The sequence below is a fragment of the Sturnus vulgaris genome, chromosome 2 (genome assembly GCF_052056855.1).
Source record: "Sturnus vulgaris isolate bStuVul1 chromosome 2, bStuVul1.hap1, whole genome shotgun sequence".
NCBI classification, from domain to species: Eukaryota; Metazoa; Chordata; class Aves; order Passeriformes; family Sturnidae; genus Sturnus; species Sturnus vulgaris.
Window position 1 is genome coordinate 93,122,429 of NC_142244.1, and position 16,490 is coordinate 93,138,918.

General features: G+C 39.7%; 1 protein-coding gene across 2 annotated transcripts in view; it reads left to right on the forward strand.

Annotated features, from left to right (window-relative positions):
- The window catches only part of RASA3 (RAS p21 protein activator 3), a 128,703-nt gene that overhangs the window by 86,286 nt on the left and 25,927 nt on the right, over window positions 1-16,490 (forward strand). For both annotated transcript variants that reach the window (XM_088160120.1, XM_014885082.2), the window contains exons 6-8: window positions 9,038-9,118; window positions 11,828-11,900; window positions 16,060-16,139. In XM_088160120.1, coding sequence (XP_088016246.1) covers window positions 9,038-9,118; window positions 11,828-11,900; window positions 16,060-16,139 — 234 coding nt within the window. The remainder of the gene's footprint in view (window positions 1-9,037; window positions 9,119-11,827; window positions 11,901-16,059; window positions 16,140-16,490) is intronic.

Consider the following 16,490-nt stretch of genomic DNA (forward strand, 5'->3'; position numbering starts at 1 on the left):
ATTGTACTCTCCTTTTGTTTTCCTATTCCATTATAATTTTTATGTACTACTTGCTTTGCTTTAACTTGTATTTGCATCTTTTCTCTTCTCTGAATATCAGCATGTACTAGAAATAACTTCTTGCTTAGCCTGTCTCTTTTCTCTCCTGTTGTTAAGTTCTTGTTCCCTGTTAATAGCTGGGGTTGCCAGTCTGAGACCAAGGCAGAAGGAAATGATGATGTCAGTGCCAGGAATAGTCACTAAATCAATGTAGTTCAAAATTTCAGTGAGCTTGTGTCTCTGCTTAAAGTCTCAAGCCACTGTCATAGGGAATAATTTAACCATTTTAAAATATTGACATAACTGAAGAGTTTTCTGAAGAGGCTTTTAGGAAGCTTGCAACTCTCCTGTAATTGGCTCATAAACTAGCTTAACTACTAATGGATTAACTCCTTGTCCTGTGAGAACAGGATGGCTGACACACTTTTTAGTCTGCTCTCTTTAGTACAGAGTATAGATGGTACTCTCTAAATGTGTGCTTTTAAAAGTCTTTCTAGACTGGATATTGGAAAGCAAATGGGATGCTTTGAACTGTAGTATGAAAGACAGCTTCCATATTAATAGCAGGGAAAAAGTCTGTTTTTAAACTTCTAAGATGTGTAGATGTTTAATGACATAAGAAGTTTGCAGTTTATTTGAAGTGATACTGGTATTAGGGATGCATATGTGTTGGCAGTATTTCTTCCTTATATTTAATGAAGTAGGGTTTTTTGCATTGGATGTAGTTTTACTGTAATATCTGTAATAGATTTGGTAGAATGGGGAAGTAGGGGCTGTGGTCATTAGCTTTCACTTACTTTCTATATGTTATTTGTTTGGCTTTGTATGAATATTTGTCCCTATTTTGCTATAAAATACCTTCAGCAAAATACTTGAGAAAGAAGTTTTTGCTTGAAGTAAGTCACTAGCAATTAATTCCTCTTCTTTTGCCCTCTCAAAAGGAAATCACCATTGCCAGCCTTGTGTTAACAAGAGTTGTGTGTGTGACACAAATTTTGTGCATACAGAGCTTTCCACTTAAGACCAAAAGCTAATCTGCATGCTGCATGAGGCTGTAAAATCTGTTGTAGACCAGCTTGGGAAGGAATCTGTTCAGGGTAACACGTGTTTAAGCACATGTTTAAATTTTTTGGACTATGACGATTTTCAACTGAACTGGAAATGGGGAAGAAAAGGTAGTGCTTACATGGGGTTGCAGCTGTAATCTCAGTTTCAAGGCTTCTATTGTGCTTTTGCCATAGAGGCTTTGGGGAGTATTCTAAAGGGGAAAAGCCCAAAATAGTTGCCTGCACAGCGTATTCCTCTGATGTCTTTAAGGTCCATCAAAATGGGAGTAGTTTTGAGTGTATAAATATATTTTGTATATAAATGTTTTAGAGTCAATGCCTCATGCTGTAAAAGTCTTTATTCTAAGGGAATACACACGGAGTAAATTGCTGGTCCAGGTGAAGTGTCATTTGTTTGAATGGGGCAGGATTTCACTGAGTGCCACGGGCCTTTGTGGAAGAATGAGTTGCCACATGAAGGGGGGAAGAGTAGCTCCAGTTAACTGTTAATCCTCTCGAATGTTAAGGAGATGACAAGTGCTTATTTTTGCTTTGTAAGACAGAACTTGTTTGTTCAGCAAAATAAACTCAAAAGGAGGAGAGTATTATCCAGATAAGATAGGGTAGTGCTGGAGTTCCTCAAGGAGACTAGTTTTCCTGGAAAGGCAGTGAGAATGGTGGGAGGCTAGACTGGAGAGCAGCAGTGTGGATGAGAATTGAATAAAGACTCTGGTTTCAGGTTTCCTGGAGAGATGAAATAATGTAATGGGAAAATGTCTTGGAAAATCATGATGACAAAGCAAGTATTGATGTCTTTTGTTCAGTATGGCTGTATCTACTTGGACATTGTTCCATCCTTTCCCTGGTTCTTTCTACATGGTGGCACAGTCAGTGCTGTGGTGGCACAGACACTACACAGTGCTGTAACATTTGTGTCTGTGAGGGACAAAATTTGAAGGTGAACCAGGGCACATCATTGCAGGCAATTCCCAGGGTGTGAGAACTGCTATCAGAGGAAACTGCTCTATTCCTACTACAAAACAACGTTCAGGTGAGAATAATAATAGGAAATCTTGTTTTGGTACAAATAGATCACTTTGAAAAGTCAAGGAATAGGGACTTTTGAAATCATCTTTTACTAGAGTTTGCTTACTGGGAGTGGGCATGATCCTTTAGCTTCAAATGATCTTCCAGAGGACAAGGACTTGATTCAATATGTGGTTTCCATATTCTTAGCCTCTTTATTCCCTGGGGACAGGGACAAGTTAAAGTCCGAGTATGGATGGGTAAAGAAATTTTGAGAGGGTTGAGACATAATATTTGTAGTATTTTTGATGCTGAAGGCAGAATGGAGTTTAAAACCAGGATCAAGTAAACTGTAAAAATTTGTCTTATTCCAAAGAAACTGGCTGCTTCGTCAGCCTCTTGACAAAAAAAAGGTTGTGTGTTTATGTTAAATCCTCAGTGGACATCCAGTAGATTATTTTGTGGAAGTGAAGGGGAAGTGCAAGGCTTGTCTGATGGTGCACAAACAGATGTAGCATTTGGTCAGACTCAGCTCAGGATGCTGACTCCGAGTCTGTCTCAGAGATGAAGAATTATGAGAGCAGTCATACAGTGACACACTCTCCTGGCCTCCAAAAATTTATGATTCAGGGAATTTCTGAGCTAGACATGGCACCTTTCCGCTTGTTAGTGGTGAATGCACTTTGTCTGAAATACATTCAGACAAAGCCCCTCTAAAACATGTGAATATACCTAGTTTACTAAGGCTGTGATAAAAGGAATAAGGAGGAGGCCTGGTAATAATTCCTGCTTGCAGTGGAAGGTGTAAGTCAGTCCCCTGGTCTGAGAGCAGCTACCATGTGCCCACCCAGATGTGAGGTTGGCCAAGGTGTACATGAAAGTCTGTCATGCAGCATTATAGCAAAGTTCCTCCTAAACCACTGGGAATGAGAAAGGAGCTCCGCTTGTAGTGCAAAGCTGCACCAAAAGTAAAGAACATTCAGGAATGAACTGAACATTGCAAGGAAGGGACACCACCTTTGTGCTGTCAGACTAGGCAAAAAAGACTGGACTGCTCTATTACGAAGTTAAAGACTAATAGCCTTATTTTATGTGCCATGAGAAGCCCAGTCACAAGGAGAGACCAATTAGAGGTGTTCTGTTACCCTCGGAAGACAAAGAACTCAGGATAGTACATATGTTACAGGATTATTCTACTCAGCATAAAAGAAAAATTGGGAAGGAAAAAAAAAGTGAGAGGTCTAGAGAGACTTAAGCTAAGTCATGTACCCAGTTCTTGGAAATGTACTTTACCAAACAAATACTTAGCATAAGCCAAAGATGCATTGTTTTGATGACAATTCTTACAAATCTACCACAAGTTTGCTTTTAAGTTGGTACTTGTCTGGTCGGGCTTACCTCACAAAGTACTGAGTGTTCAAGTAATCATTAGATCACTAGAACAAGCAGGGAGGAAGCCTCTTGCCTTTAAAATGATGCAGAGCAGAACCTGAGTATGGCCAAAAAAAATGTGCACGTGAGATGGAATGAAGTCTCAAGATAAAAAAAATGAAAAAGAAGTGGAACAAGCAGAGGCTGGAAATAGAGGGATGGTAAGATAGATAAACAAACTTGCTTATATTGATCTCAGAAATCAAACAATTAAAACATAAGGTACAGTGATAGAAAACAATTGTATTGTTTTTATTTATTTATTAATTTATGTATTTATTTTCTCTTGAAGAACCACAGTGAGAAAATAGTGTGATTTGAGAAGCAGAATGAGAATGGTGTGCTTGTTCCTACTCTAGGCTGAGAGTAGGGAAAAAGCTGAGCCTGACTCAGTAGACTGGAGGTGATTTATTCCAGAAAAAAATAGTAAAAACACATACAAGTTATGTGTAATGTATCTACGTCCCTTCTGATTTTTTGGGGTTTTTTTTTGTCTGTTTTTGCCTTGCTCCATTCTGACACACAAGGAGGTTGATGACACATGTGCATCTTGAACTAATCACAAAGCCTGTAATTTCTAAAAAATTTTTGCCGTTCCAGGGCAGGAGCATGGAATGCCTGTGGGCTTGGATCATTCTGATGTTGCTCACCTGTATTAAGCCTGGTTTTGAGTATGTTTGTGTAGGGGATGTGTCAGAGATTACAGCCTACAGTGCTTAGTTGGCAATCCAGAGCCAGAGGAAATGCCTGTACTGTCAGATATCAGCTACTTAGTCTTTGCTGGAAAATCTCTCTGTTTTTTTCAAGACCTTCTGTTCCTGCCACCCTCTCAGCTTCTGTAGACACAAGGGCATGCTTATGGTATGTGTAGGTTTTTGAGGTTTTCTCTTACCTACTGGGAATTTTCCATAGTTTATTTATTCTTCTGAAGGTTTGGTCATGAACCACATTGAAAACTGAACTGCCTTGTTTCTTGAAACGTATTAATTTTATAAACCCACAAGCAAAATACAGTGAGGCAGCTGCATTGAGAGTTTTCTCATGTGACCCAGCACTAACCTTAGCTCTGCCCAGTCAGGCAAGCAGTGAGGGATGGCTCACTCTGCCCCAGCTGGGCTCCAGACAGCTAATGGTGAGGAATTACCAGTTGGGTAGGCAAGATTCTGGCAGCCACCAGACTTCTTTTTCTCTGGGGTCTGATGAGTTGACTTGTAATTCTTGAATAATCTTGATTGTCTAGGCTTTTTTTCATTATTCTAGTACACGTAACTTAAGTGAATTCTGCAGATGACTAGAGCAAGGGCATTTTATTTTTACTGGTTTTGTTCACTGCTTCCCACTATGGCCCCTTTTCCCAAGATCTTACCTTTATTGCACATTTTTTTTCTTTTTCATCCAATCCAGATATGAACTGTCAAGTCACGATGACCAAATGGCAATAATTGAGATTCCATTTTATTGTCTCTGAGTAGCTGACATTTTGTTCTAACTCTTTTCCTACTTGCCAAGTAAAGCTAGTGTTTTGGTACCTGGCTGGGAGAGAGGAGTGTTAATTGACTTAGCAACTTTCCCATGACTGAAGAAAATGACTGTAACAAAAGCAGCCCTAGCATTACAGTATCCTGTGTTGTTGAATTTTATTGTTTCTCCTCATAATGCTTTGTAAGTGACAAGACCCAGAATGAGCGTCTCTCCAAACACAGCCTTCCTTCCTCAAAATCTTAAGTCCTCAGTCTTTTGCCTGATTTCTTCAACATTCTTAAACAATAACTGCTTTTAAATTACCTGAAAGGCTTGTGATACCCTCTGTTGGTGTCTGTTTCCTGTTTTCCCACATTTTGTTTCTTTCAAGGTTGTTTTTGCTTTTTTTATTCCAGCTGCACACAAAGAACCGTCCTACTCTTAAGTCATCATGACTGCACAAGAACATCTGTGTATTTTGTTTTATTCTTTTCTTTCTTTTCTTTAGTTTTTGCTTTTTCCCCAGAGAACAGAACAACTACCCTACTGTGTAAATGCCTCTCTAGTCTAGCCTAGTACTGATGCTCTCTGGTGAGTGATACTTCAAGTGGTATTATTGCTCCAGTGTTGCAACCTTCCTGAGCACCAGTTTGAGATTTCGTGAGCTGAAGGAGGCTTCTGGACCATTAAGCTTTAATAGCTGCCTGCAAACTATACTCCATGAGTTGTTGTAGTGCTGGTTTTAATCCACATGTTCTTTCAGCCTCCACGACAACCCATGGCAATAAGTTTTGCAACTTCACTGTGTGGAAAAAGTACTTCCTTTTGTTTATTTTTAAGCCTTCTGTCTGGTAATTTCATTGTGTGTGCCCCATAATTCTTATTTTGTGAGGAAATGTTCTTCACACCATTCATGACTTTGTAAGCTGTTTGTGGATGGATAACTTCTGTTTTTTGAGCTGGAGAGTACAGACCTGGGAGAGCTATGAGTGGTTAGAAGCCATCTGTTGTTCTTCTCCATGTGTTCTGGAGAGCACACACAATTCAAATTGCAGGTGCCCAGTGATCTACGTTGCTGTGTTCTCTCCAAGCAGCTGGTAATACTGCTTGCCTTTTTAACCATTACTGATGATGGGTGTGATAACAGAGGGCTACCCACAAGAAAAACCTTAAATTCTTCTATGTGTATATATTAGAATAGAGCCTGTCATTGTACATGTGTACAGTTACAGTACGCATATTTTTTGTTTGAATGAGTTCACACTTTTCATCATTCAAATTCATCTGTGATTTTTTAAAAATTATTTTCTGTTTTGTTTGTGTAGTGGTTTGCAAACTCTCGATGTCCTCAAGTGTGGATTATGTTCTCTAGGATCACTTTCTATTTTCTGCATAGTCTTGAAGGAACTGCTTTTACTAAAACAGGAGTCATACTCTCTCTGGCCACATGCTCTGACTGTTTAAATTTCACATAGTTCTTCCCATATGGATGAGAGCTCGCTTGGAATCCATTCACCAGCAGCAGAAAATTGGCTGACTGCTATAAAGCCATTGAGTTACTATTTCATTTTAAGGAGCTTCCAGACTGCTTTAAGGAAGCACTGGAACACAGGAGTTTGTGTACACTTGGTGTGCAATTGTTCTGTTAGATAGGAATGTTTTCAAGCTACATCTGCCATCCTAAAAGAATTACCAGTAGTCCTGCTGTAGCTCACTGGCAAAGTGTTTCTGCTGTGAATGTGATCCTATTAGTGTAAAGACCACTAGAAGGAAAGTGGTCTGTCCTTTACTTGTAGGAAAATCAAGCTGCACCTGCCTCTCCATAAAAACTTCCTGCTGGTGCTCACTGTTTTTTCCTCCTGCACTGACAGATACTCTGAGAAGGCTATTGTGTAAAGGTCCCTGTAATGTTCTTTCTGTTCACATCTTTCCTTTTTAAATTTAAAAAGTGGCATTTCCCTTACAATTTTAAGTATTTTTACTATTGCATGTGCAAAAAAAGCTTATTCTACACTTTGTCTGTAAGGTAAGCTAGGTGAATTTGGAGTAGGATTTGATTGCTTGAAAACAGGCATCTGGTCTATTTATGAGGTCTCTGAGAGATGTGGAGCTACCCACATCGAATTTACATGTTTCATGGGTACCTCCTGCCTCTCTGGAGCAGCATCAAGGGATGGTGGAAAAAACTAAGTCATCTCAAATGGCACTGTATGCATTACATTGAGGCAACCAAATTATGTGTTTTATGTGTTGCTTGATGTTGAGGGTTCCTGAAGCTTACACCATGTATTTCCAGCTGATGCTGGGATAGAATTTGTGACTTGAATTTTACTGTTTGTGTTGTAGCACTCTGCAATATCAGATATGTGCTTAATCTAAATGGCTAGGAGGCTTCTAAATTCTGTCTCTGTAGATGGTAAACTTGTAGTGAAATAAAAAGAAGTGTAGAAATAAAAGCAGCAAATGGCCTGTGCAATCCAGGCTTTTCCTAACTTTCTCTGTGGTTTTGATCTATGATTCCACTTGCATATCCAGAAAACAGAACATAATTTTCTACTAGTGTTAATGAATTAGCAGTGAGGAGTTGACTAGGTTAGGGCTGTGCCATTGAGAAGCTTGTGAGTCAGTGCATTATTGGGGGCTGTCTGTATTGAAAGACAGCCACCTAGCCTTCATTCTCAGGGCCCATGGGCAGGACAATTCAGCTTTGAATGTAATGTATCATTTCAGCTGCCAGTGTGTGCCCCGTAGTGCGATCTTCGGTCTTCTTCTGTTTGTAGTGCTGTGTGAACCTATCTAGATTGGACCTTCTCTGGTACAAAAATTATTCCTGTAGTGATGCAGAATATTACTTTTTTCTCCCTTTATGGAGAGTAAGTAAAAATAGAACTGTAGTTAAACTGTATTTAAAGTCTACATTATATGTTACCAAATAACTTGCCTTGTGGATGAATTTGTGGAGCACTGTCTGTTACTGAATTTTTCTCTATTGCTCATCATAATATTCTTTTGCATTGAGCTTGCTGTCACTGAAAACAATAAAATGGCTATTATTTTGCATGGGATGTTATGACACCCAGAATATTGCATGATATTTCACAGTGCAATGATAACAATACTCACTTGCCCAAAAAGCTTCATGGTTTGCCTTCACTGAAATTTTCCAGTTAAAATTGTGCAAATACATTAGCCCAGCAGGTTACCTTTTGGAAGCAGAATGAGGGAGAGTCTTGGAAACTGGCTTATCTGTCTTTGTTTCCAGCTGGTGCTGTATTCTTCAGTAGGTTTTAACTTCTGAAACGTGCAGCATTTTTTCACTTTTTGGGGGTAGTTGTGTTGGGTTTTTTCTTATTATTATTATTTTTTTCTTCCCCAAAGAGATATCGAAATGAGACTGCAAAAGTGCAACTTTCCCACCATTGTGTGCAGCAAACCCCAGTTTATTCCGTTTTGTCCCTCCAATGTGTCTGTTACTACTTGAGTGCAGAGCTGCTGAACATACAGAAGGATAGCTGTGTTATATTGTTTCCTGGTCTGTAATTAACACAACTTTCCAAATAAGCTCATGCCAAATTTTGTAAAAGCACTGAGGTCTTCATGAATGTTATTCTGAGAAATTACTTAGCTGCTTCTGGGATCTATCTGTATGGGGGTTTTTTTATATTTCTGTTACAGAATAAATTCTGGTTATGTGTTTTGGTGAATAAGTTGTCACAGAATTTTAAAGTGCTGACAGCTCTCATCTTGACAGCAGACTCCTTCTTCATGAACCTTAAATTGCTGTGTTTGCATAATAAGAATCTTTTGAGTTAAGGTTTCTCAGTAATTTAATAGTATTTTTGACCCTTACTAAAGTTAATATTTAAGAACAAAATGTGTTCTCAAATTTAAGTATAAATTAAATGTTTCTGCTTAGTGACATTTCAATTCCTTAGTGTAAAGTATTATGAAAAAAAATCCTATGAAATTTGTTTTTTCACTCCAGTCTCTTTCCATTTAATTAATTTATTTGTCTTCATTTTCTTCTTTTCTAGAGTTTTGGAGTGCCAAGGGCTGCCCATTGTGAACGGGCAATGTGATCCCTATGCCACCGTTACCTTAGCAGGACCCTCCAGGCAAGTATTGCACAGACAAGAGCTTCCATTTTATAAGGGTGATTTCTGTTTCCTTTGTCTATTAGAAATTTACTTTCTCTGCTGGACATCTGGGAGTATTTAGACACTGCTAGAATACATTAAGTGTTGAGGTGGGTGTGTGTATGAGCTACTGAATTATGCTAGAGCAAGTAATTTGAGACTTGTTTCAGTTTTGATTTATGTAAAGATCTGAATAATCTCTGAATAATTTGAATATCCCAGAGTACATAATTTGTGGTTAGTCTTAATTTATGCATCTTCTCACCTCACAGTTGGAGGCCAGTTTTTGAGCAAATTCATTGGCTAATTTTGGGCAGGGTGGAAGAGAAATGTGAATGCATCAACATCTTGCCGAGTATGCACGCTTGCATGTGAATATTTAGTGTCTTCACTTTCAAGGTGTGACAAATTAATGTGTATGTCAAAAAACCCTCAATGGCTCAGTCCTGTAATTTGATATGTGCAGACATAATAGCATGGATAAAACTTGGAATGAGGTTTTAGTGTTGAGATTCTGCATAATACTCTTCAGTTTAAATTTGGGATTCAATTTTCCCATCTGTTATAAAAATTTCCTGTGCTCTTGGATGTCACTGGGTTTTTTTCTGCTTATCTAGTCATCTTCTTTGTGTGTGCCATTTTAGAAACAAAATAGCTCTGCTGTGACCTCAAAGAATCAGATTTGGTAGCATGGGTTATTAATAATGTTTCACAACAATTTATTGAAAATACTATAAGGAGCATTCTTGATAAATACTTACTTTGCATGCAGAGGAGTCTTTGAGCCTGTCTGTATTCTGTATCTTTGTCTAGGTGTGTTGTGCCTTCTCTTTTAATTGACTTGTATATTTGACTTGTACACTTTGTTTTAAGCCTGTAATTTGTTTGAAATGGCTATTATTGAAACTGTAAGGAGATTGATTGACCAACCCTTGAATGTCCAAATTTACCTTTGTCTGCTTCCCTATGCCTACCATTCTGGATAATGTATGGCTATTGATAATGTTCTCTTCAGAATAAGGAGCATAACCTTATCCTATTCCTATCTGGGTTTTGGTGGGGGGGAGAAGGGAGAAGGCTTGCCTCCTATCTCCAGCAAGCAGCATGCAGCTTATTCCCATTCACTGCTTTGTAATTGCTCAATAATTGTGCTGCCTTAATCGCCTCCCGTTCTACATCCTGCTTCCCAGTCCCCTCCCAGATGGGTTTATCAGTAAAGAGGCTGATTGGCAAGTGTGACTGATGAGATGGGGTTGGCAATCTGTCCTGTGTCCTGGAGGAGATTAGTCTCTCTTATCTCTCAGCTTCTCCTAGGAATAGTGGGATATTCTTAATCTGTACATCATTCTCCTCTCTGGATTTTCTAATGCCTCTCATTTTAGAGTAGGAAAGCTTTATTCAGCTGCAGTTATGCAATGACAAGCATAAAAATTTCAACAAACGTGCTGCTGTCTATTGTACTTAGAGTCATCAGACTTCCTGACCAAAACTCTTTCTGTGCCTGTATTATAGATGGAAAAATATTGTGTACTGATGGACAGGCCCATTCAACTCACATGAGAAGTCTGGAGCAGCACTGGGAATTAGATCCAGCTTTACTTGACCTCTGTGAAATACACAGAATTGTCCAATGAATAAGCAGTTACAAGCCATCTAAGCAGCTTTGGTGCATGAGAAATGAACGATAGATTCTGGGATGAAATTATTAGTAGGTCAGTTTTCCACATGGCTGATGTGCCTCTCCGTCTGCATCTGTTTTATCTATGCCTGCAGAGCTGTAGGGTAAGATTGGTGACACAGGACAGCACACAGCTTTTCTCTTGTAGGTAGTGAGAACAAATCAAGCATAGGTTCATAACATTTGGAAGCCATCAAACAGCTGTTGGCTGGCCTGTGAGAAATGCATTGGCTGGCTTGAGCCCAGCAGCAAGCAGTCAATGTCTGTGTTCTCAAAGGCAGGCACAGCGGATGGCACAGCCCGCAGGGGATGAATGGGCAGTGCTGAGCTTGGTCAGGCCTGCTGGGTGGCTGGGAGGAGGTCTGACACGTCTTGAGCCTACAGAACAGTAGAAATAGAGACTTCTGCTCAGCACTGGTCATGATAATTCACCACCATATTAATTAAGTGCTGCTGGTGATGCAGGGAAAGGGATGCTAGTACAGCAGTAAAAAATATTCTTACTGAAGAAGCCATTCTGGATTTTTTGATTGTCAGTGAAAAGCAGTGATTGATTTTTCAGACAAGAATTATAAAATATGAATCACAGAAATAGCTATGTCAGTCTTGGTCTCCTGTGTTTTTAGAGTATGAGGAATTTTTGAGTCATGTCAAGACTGTGACCATCCTCCAAATGTTGCTGCTCAGAGCCCCATTCTTGCCAGTTTGTACGGATAAAAGATTCTAGTATGTCAAGCAAGTGATAGAATAAGGGTTCAAGGAATTGTGTTTAAAATGGGATAACAAAATGTGATTACTGCCACTTCAGAGAAATAGGAATGCATTGAATCTCTCTCTTAAATGTGTGCAAGTGTCTGTGCCTTGCTGTACTGGAGCCACATGGCATTCCAGTTTTATCAGATAAATCAAGTGGATGGTTATTTCCTCCTCAGTGGCTCTGTTCTAGGATCACACTTCTACTAATGTTGTTTCTTACCCTTTTTTTTGTTTATTTTGTTTCCTTAATTCAGATCAGAAGCCAAAAAGACTAAAGTTAAAAAGAAGACCAACAATCCACATTTTGATGAAGTGTTTTATTTTGAGGTTGGTATTTCAAAGGAACGGGTGATAAGCTGAAATACTATACTGTGGATAGTTGGCACAGCATCCTGCTCCCTGTTGTGCCAGCTGTCATCTTTGAAGGCTGTTTCAAAGCATGGTGCAGGGGAAAGAAGTACCCGGGCTCAGACTGGCCATCTGCTGAAGGAGCAGTATCCTGCTTTCACCTCAGGTGCTCTGTAGGAAAAGCTCCAAGTTGGGCACTTCTGAGCAACAGGCTTTACATTTAATCACAACTCACCTCACTAGAGTTTTGAAAAAAGCACATTTGAAAATCAGTTTTAAAAGCCCAAACAAACCACGCACACAGAGAAATTATATTTTTTTTTCTTAGTCTCTGTTTTTATAACTGCTCCATCCTATCTGTCTCAGTCAATGGGAGGAAGGTTATCTCCTTAGGAATGCTGAAAACTGCAGAGGAAAAATACACTTAAACTGGTTGTTCTGGCTGTCTACCAGTCTGCTGCAATACCAGTGACTTTTCTCCAAGTGGGTGAAACCTCTATAGCTTTATTTAATACAGAGCACTTTCAACAAGTCCAGTTAAGATAAAGTATAACTTATATCAAAGTCCTCATTTTGGTTCTTTCTGGCAAGAGTAGCTGTAATTGTGGTGTATCCATACATATATATGCATGTGTTTATAATTTAGATCTCTCTTGAAACTTTTCATTTTGTCTTCTAAAGTATGTGAATCATTCTCTTTTTCTCTTAGATATCATAGTCCTTGTCTATGCTTGACTGTTCTATTTCAGTAGACACCTCAAGAAAGTATCTGTTATTATGAAGCTGAGGAAAACCAGCTAGAGTAGCACAGTGCAGTTGGCATAGATTGAAAAGCCCTTTCTACTCATATGGCTTGCCTCATTCGGGTCACATTTGCATTAGAAGTTGTTGCTGGCATAGGGATGGCACCTAGGGATGTGGTTTCCTGAATCAATTCTGGGCTACAGCCACATCAGGAAGGGAAGGGGAGCTGGGGAGAGGGAAGCCATACAAGTGCTGTTGCACTGTGCAGATCTGAAGTGCACGTGTCATTCTTGACATTGCTGTCTTCCCTCTTCTACAAAACACCATCTTTGCCTAGAAGCCAATAGGTTCTACTGACTAATCTAAAGTCTGTCATACCAACAGAAACATGCTCTTGGTGATGTAATGTGTTTGGATACAAGGAACAGATTTAGCAAGTTTCTGATTGGCAGGAGCACTTTCTGTAGTGCCTGAAGGGCTGGAAGCCATGAGTTTAGGCCAGGATAGCTATCTAAGGTGATCTTTGCTCTGCTAGCCCAGCACCTCTCGTCCTAGGATACAGCTGCCCTGCTCACAGTGAGCTTTTGTGCCTGCTTCCTGGCTCCATGAGACTCTGTGGAGTTGCTACATGGGCACAGTTAGAGGGCAGTGATACAAGAGTGATGCTATATGTAAATAAATTAAAATGGGCTTCCTTATTTTAACATAGGCAGTTCTGGAGGAGCTTGTCAGTGAGAACTTTTTTTATGAGAATGTAGTCCAGAAATGCAGACTGTAAGCCACAAAAACTTCACCTGATTCCTCGGCCTTCTGTTTGCTGCAGAAACAGCAAATGTTTGGTATATAAACATTGAACTTGGCAGGTGATGCTGTACTGGGAGAGGAAGGAGAGAAACAAAGCATCTTCCAGCTGGAGTTAGGAGGGAGGGAGCTGGGGGCTTGCTTAGCTTGCCTTTGTGCAAGAGCTGGGTTGCATGCAAGTACCAGCAAAAGCAAAATCTGAACTCAAGCCCATGCCCCAGTTGTTCTGCTAAGTCAGAGCAAGATGAATTCTGTGTTGGTAAGAAGAGAGCTTGGGAAATGACTGTATCAGACAGAGCTCTGAAATAAAAACATACCCTTAGTGCAGACAGAGCCGTCATAGATTTATGTCATTTTGAGAGTAGTTACTACAAAGCAGGCTAAACGTCTTCAAGGAGCAAGGTTCTGTAGAACTGCTGTGACTGGGAAATACATTCACTAATGAGACGGGGGCAGACTTGTGGCTGGTGCATGCAAACGAAGTGCTCCGATTCCTGTGGAGCTGAGAGATTCATGCTGTTGACAGCCGTGTCACTTTCTGCTTCTAAACAGCTTCAATAGCTTTTCTGCAGCCTGCTAGCACACTGATTGTCCAAGCCTCCAAGGAGGAAGCTCATTCGTGAAAGACAGTGAATTGGTACTTTCCTTTCTACAACCAAAAAGTCACACAGATTTAATTTTCTACATGAAAGATAGCTTATTGTTGGTTTGGGAAAAAGAAGGGCTTATTTAAGGGGTATGGTGAGTGAAACTTGCACCTGATAAGAGCCATTTTCACCACTGCTTCAGCTGCAGCTGATGTGGAGCTGTGTGTGCAGCTACAGGAAAATGGCCCTCTTAGAGGAATTCAAGAGGGAAGTGGTGGGGACTTGTTTGTAAACTTGCATGTGCTGAAAAAACCAGAGCAGCTGATAATGGCTTTCCAGCTTTCACAGGTGAAAGGGACCAACACATCAGAGTTGTGCCCCCTTTTTTAACAGTGTCATGGGTCAGCTACCTTAGCACTGTGGGCTGGGAGGTTCCTCATCTCCAGTTCCATACGGCTTTTGGAATACCACTCTTGAGTTGTATTGGTGTGCATACTAAGTAGCCATATGGGTGAACAGAGAGATGTCATACATGCAGATTCCAGCTAACCTTCTGAGAAAGTGTTTGCTTAGAAGGGATATGCCAGAAGTTACACCTATGCTACAGCTTTTTGGAACAACTCCTGTGTTAGACATAGTAAGAGACTTAAAAGTTGGCTTCATTATTAAAAATTACACCATTAGCTTCACAATGGTAGTAGAAACTGTCATTTGCAAGCCTGTAGAATACTTTGTGGGAACAGTGAAGTGTTTGCAAGGCTAGGGTGAGGAAATTTGTGTTTAACTACTAAAGTTGCAGACTGTATTTAAATCCACTGTGCTCTTGAGCTTACCAGGTGCATTTGATTCCATTAGAATGGAGCATTTGCTCTCAAGTGCTGCTAGTAGTACCTTTTAGCTTTTGTGTATCACTTTGAAAATGATGCCTGCGTCACACAAACACAAAAGGCTCTGAGTGTCCTCTGCCAGAGATTGTTTTTTGATTCCTCTCCACTTAGGCAACTGTATCATTGCCTCCCTTAATTGCCATTTGTGTCTCAGGTACAGAACAAAACCAAATAGTCAAGTTTACAATAAAAGCCAGTTTTTGCGGGTGGAGAATATTAAGCCACGAGCATATTCAAACGTACAATAAAGTTCAGCTTCTGTGTGCAACCAAGAGCTGAAGCCACACATCATTATACACCCTTGTGTTTGATCAGTTCCTGCTGTGGTTTCAGCTGGGTGGGGTAGCCTTTTTCTTAAGTTTCTGACACACTGTGCAAAAATACAACCACCAAAGTGTTTTTACAATCATGGCAGAAAACAAATTTTAAGAAATGTTTGTACAAAATCTTTTTATGCTAATGCTCTATACTTATTTTCTTTTTCATTTTTTCTTTGCCTGTGCTTTCTTTCTTGTTAATCAGTCTTGCAAATATGGTTGCAAGCTGCTTCTGATATGCATAACACAGACTAGGGTCTCTTAGTCTGCTTGGTATTTGTTGTATGTGCAAGTTAAATTGATTTCCAGGATATCAGGACAGGAAGAACTTCCCAATGTTATTTGGTTATACTGCAAAATGTTTTTAAGGGTGGTTGTGGTTCCTCCCCCATGCTCTACAGAGTGCCTCAGGGCATCTGTTGTACAGCTGTATTTCAAATACAAATAATTAATTGCCCCTTTCTTTCCCTAGATGGATTATGAAAGTGGTGCTCCTTTCAATGGTGTTTTTCTATTGTCGATGTAAACTTAAAGTGCTGTAGTAATATTAAAGATGGTCTTTCTCAGTAAAAAAAGTATGGAGTAATTGCTTATTTTTGGAAATGATGGTGTAACCACCACTTTATAGTCAGTAATCTGTTTAGTCAACATGTTTATTCACTTGCATGAATGTTTTCAGTATCAGGACTGAAAGTCACTGCTGATAGTAAAATACTGTGCTCTTCCAAAGCTTTGTAAAAGTTGTATCAGAATGTTTTTTTGTATCAGATCAAGCTGCTAAAAGTTTCCTCCTTTTTATTAGGTTACAAGACCCAGTAGCTACAACAAGAAGTCCCATTTTGACATTGAAGATGTAGATGAAGTGGACAAAATGGAGATTAGGTAATATAAAATGTATTATTAGCACGAAAATGTCTTCCAGAGTTGTGTGACTTTGTAGTAGACTGTTTGCAAAGTGGCAAGCATGGTTTTTCTGTTGATAAATTGAGTTTTTGTCACTGTATCTGTATGTTTATTTACCTCCACTGTCCTGTTGATTCTATTTTGAATATGTGTGTTGGTTCTGATTCAGGACAGATCCTTATTATTTTCCTTTGTTTCTCATGTGCACTGTGTGTACACTAATACACAGTTGCCATTAAGCACGGCCTTTTATTCCATGTGCTCTCCTTTCCTCCCTCCTTCAGTTTCCCAGGACAGCCTAGAGGCTCTGTGATGCTCTAAGTTAGAGTA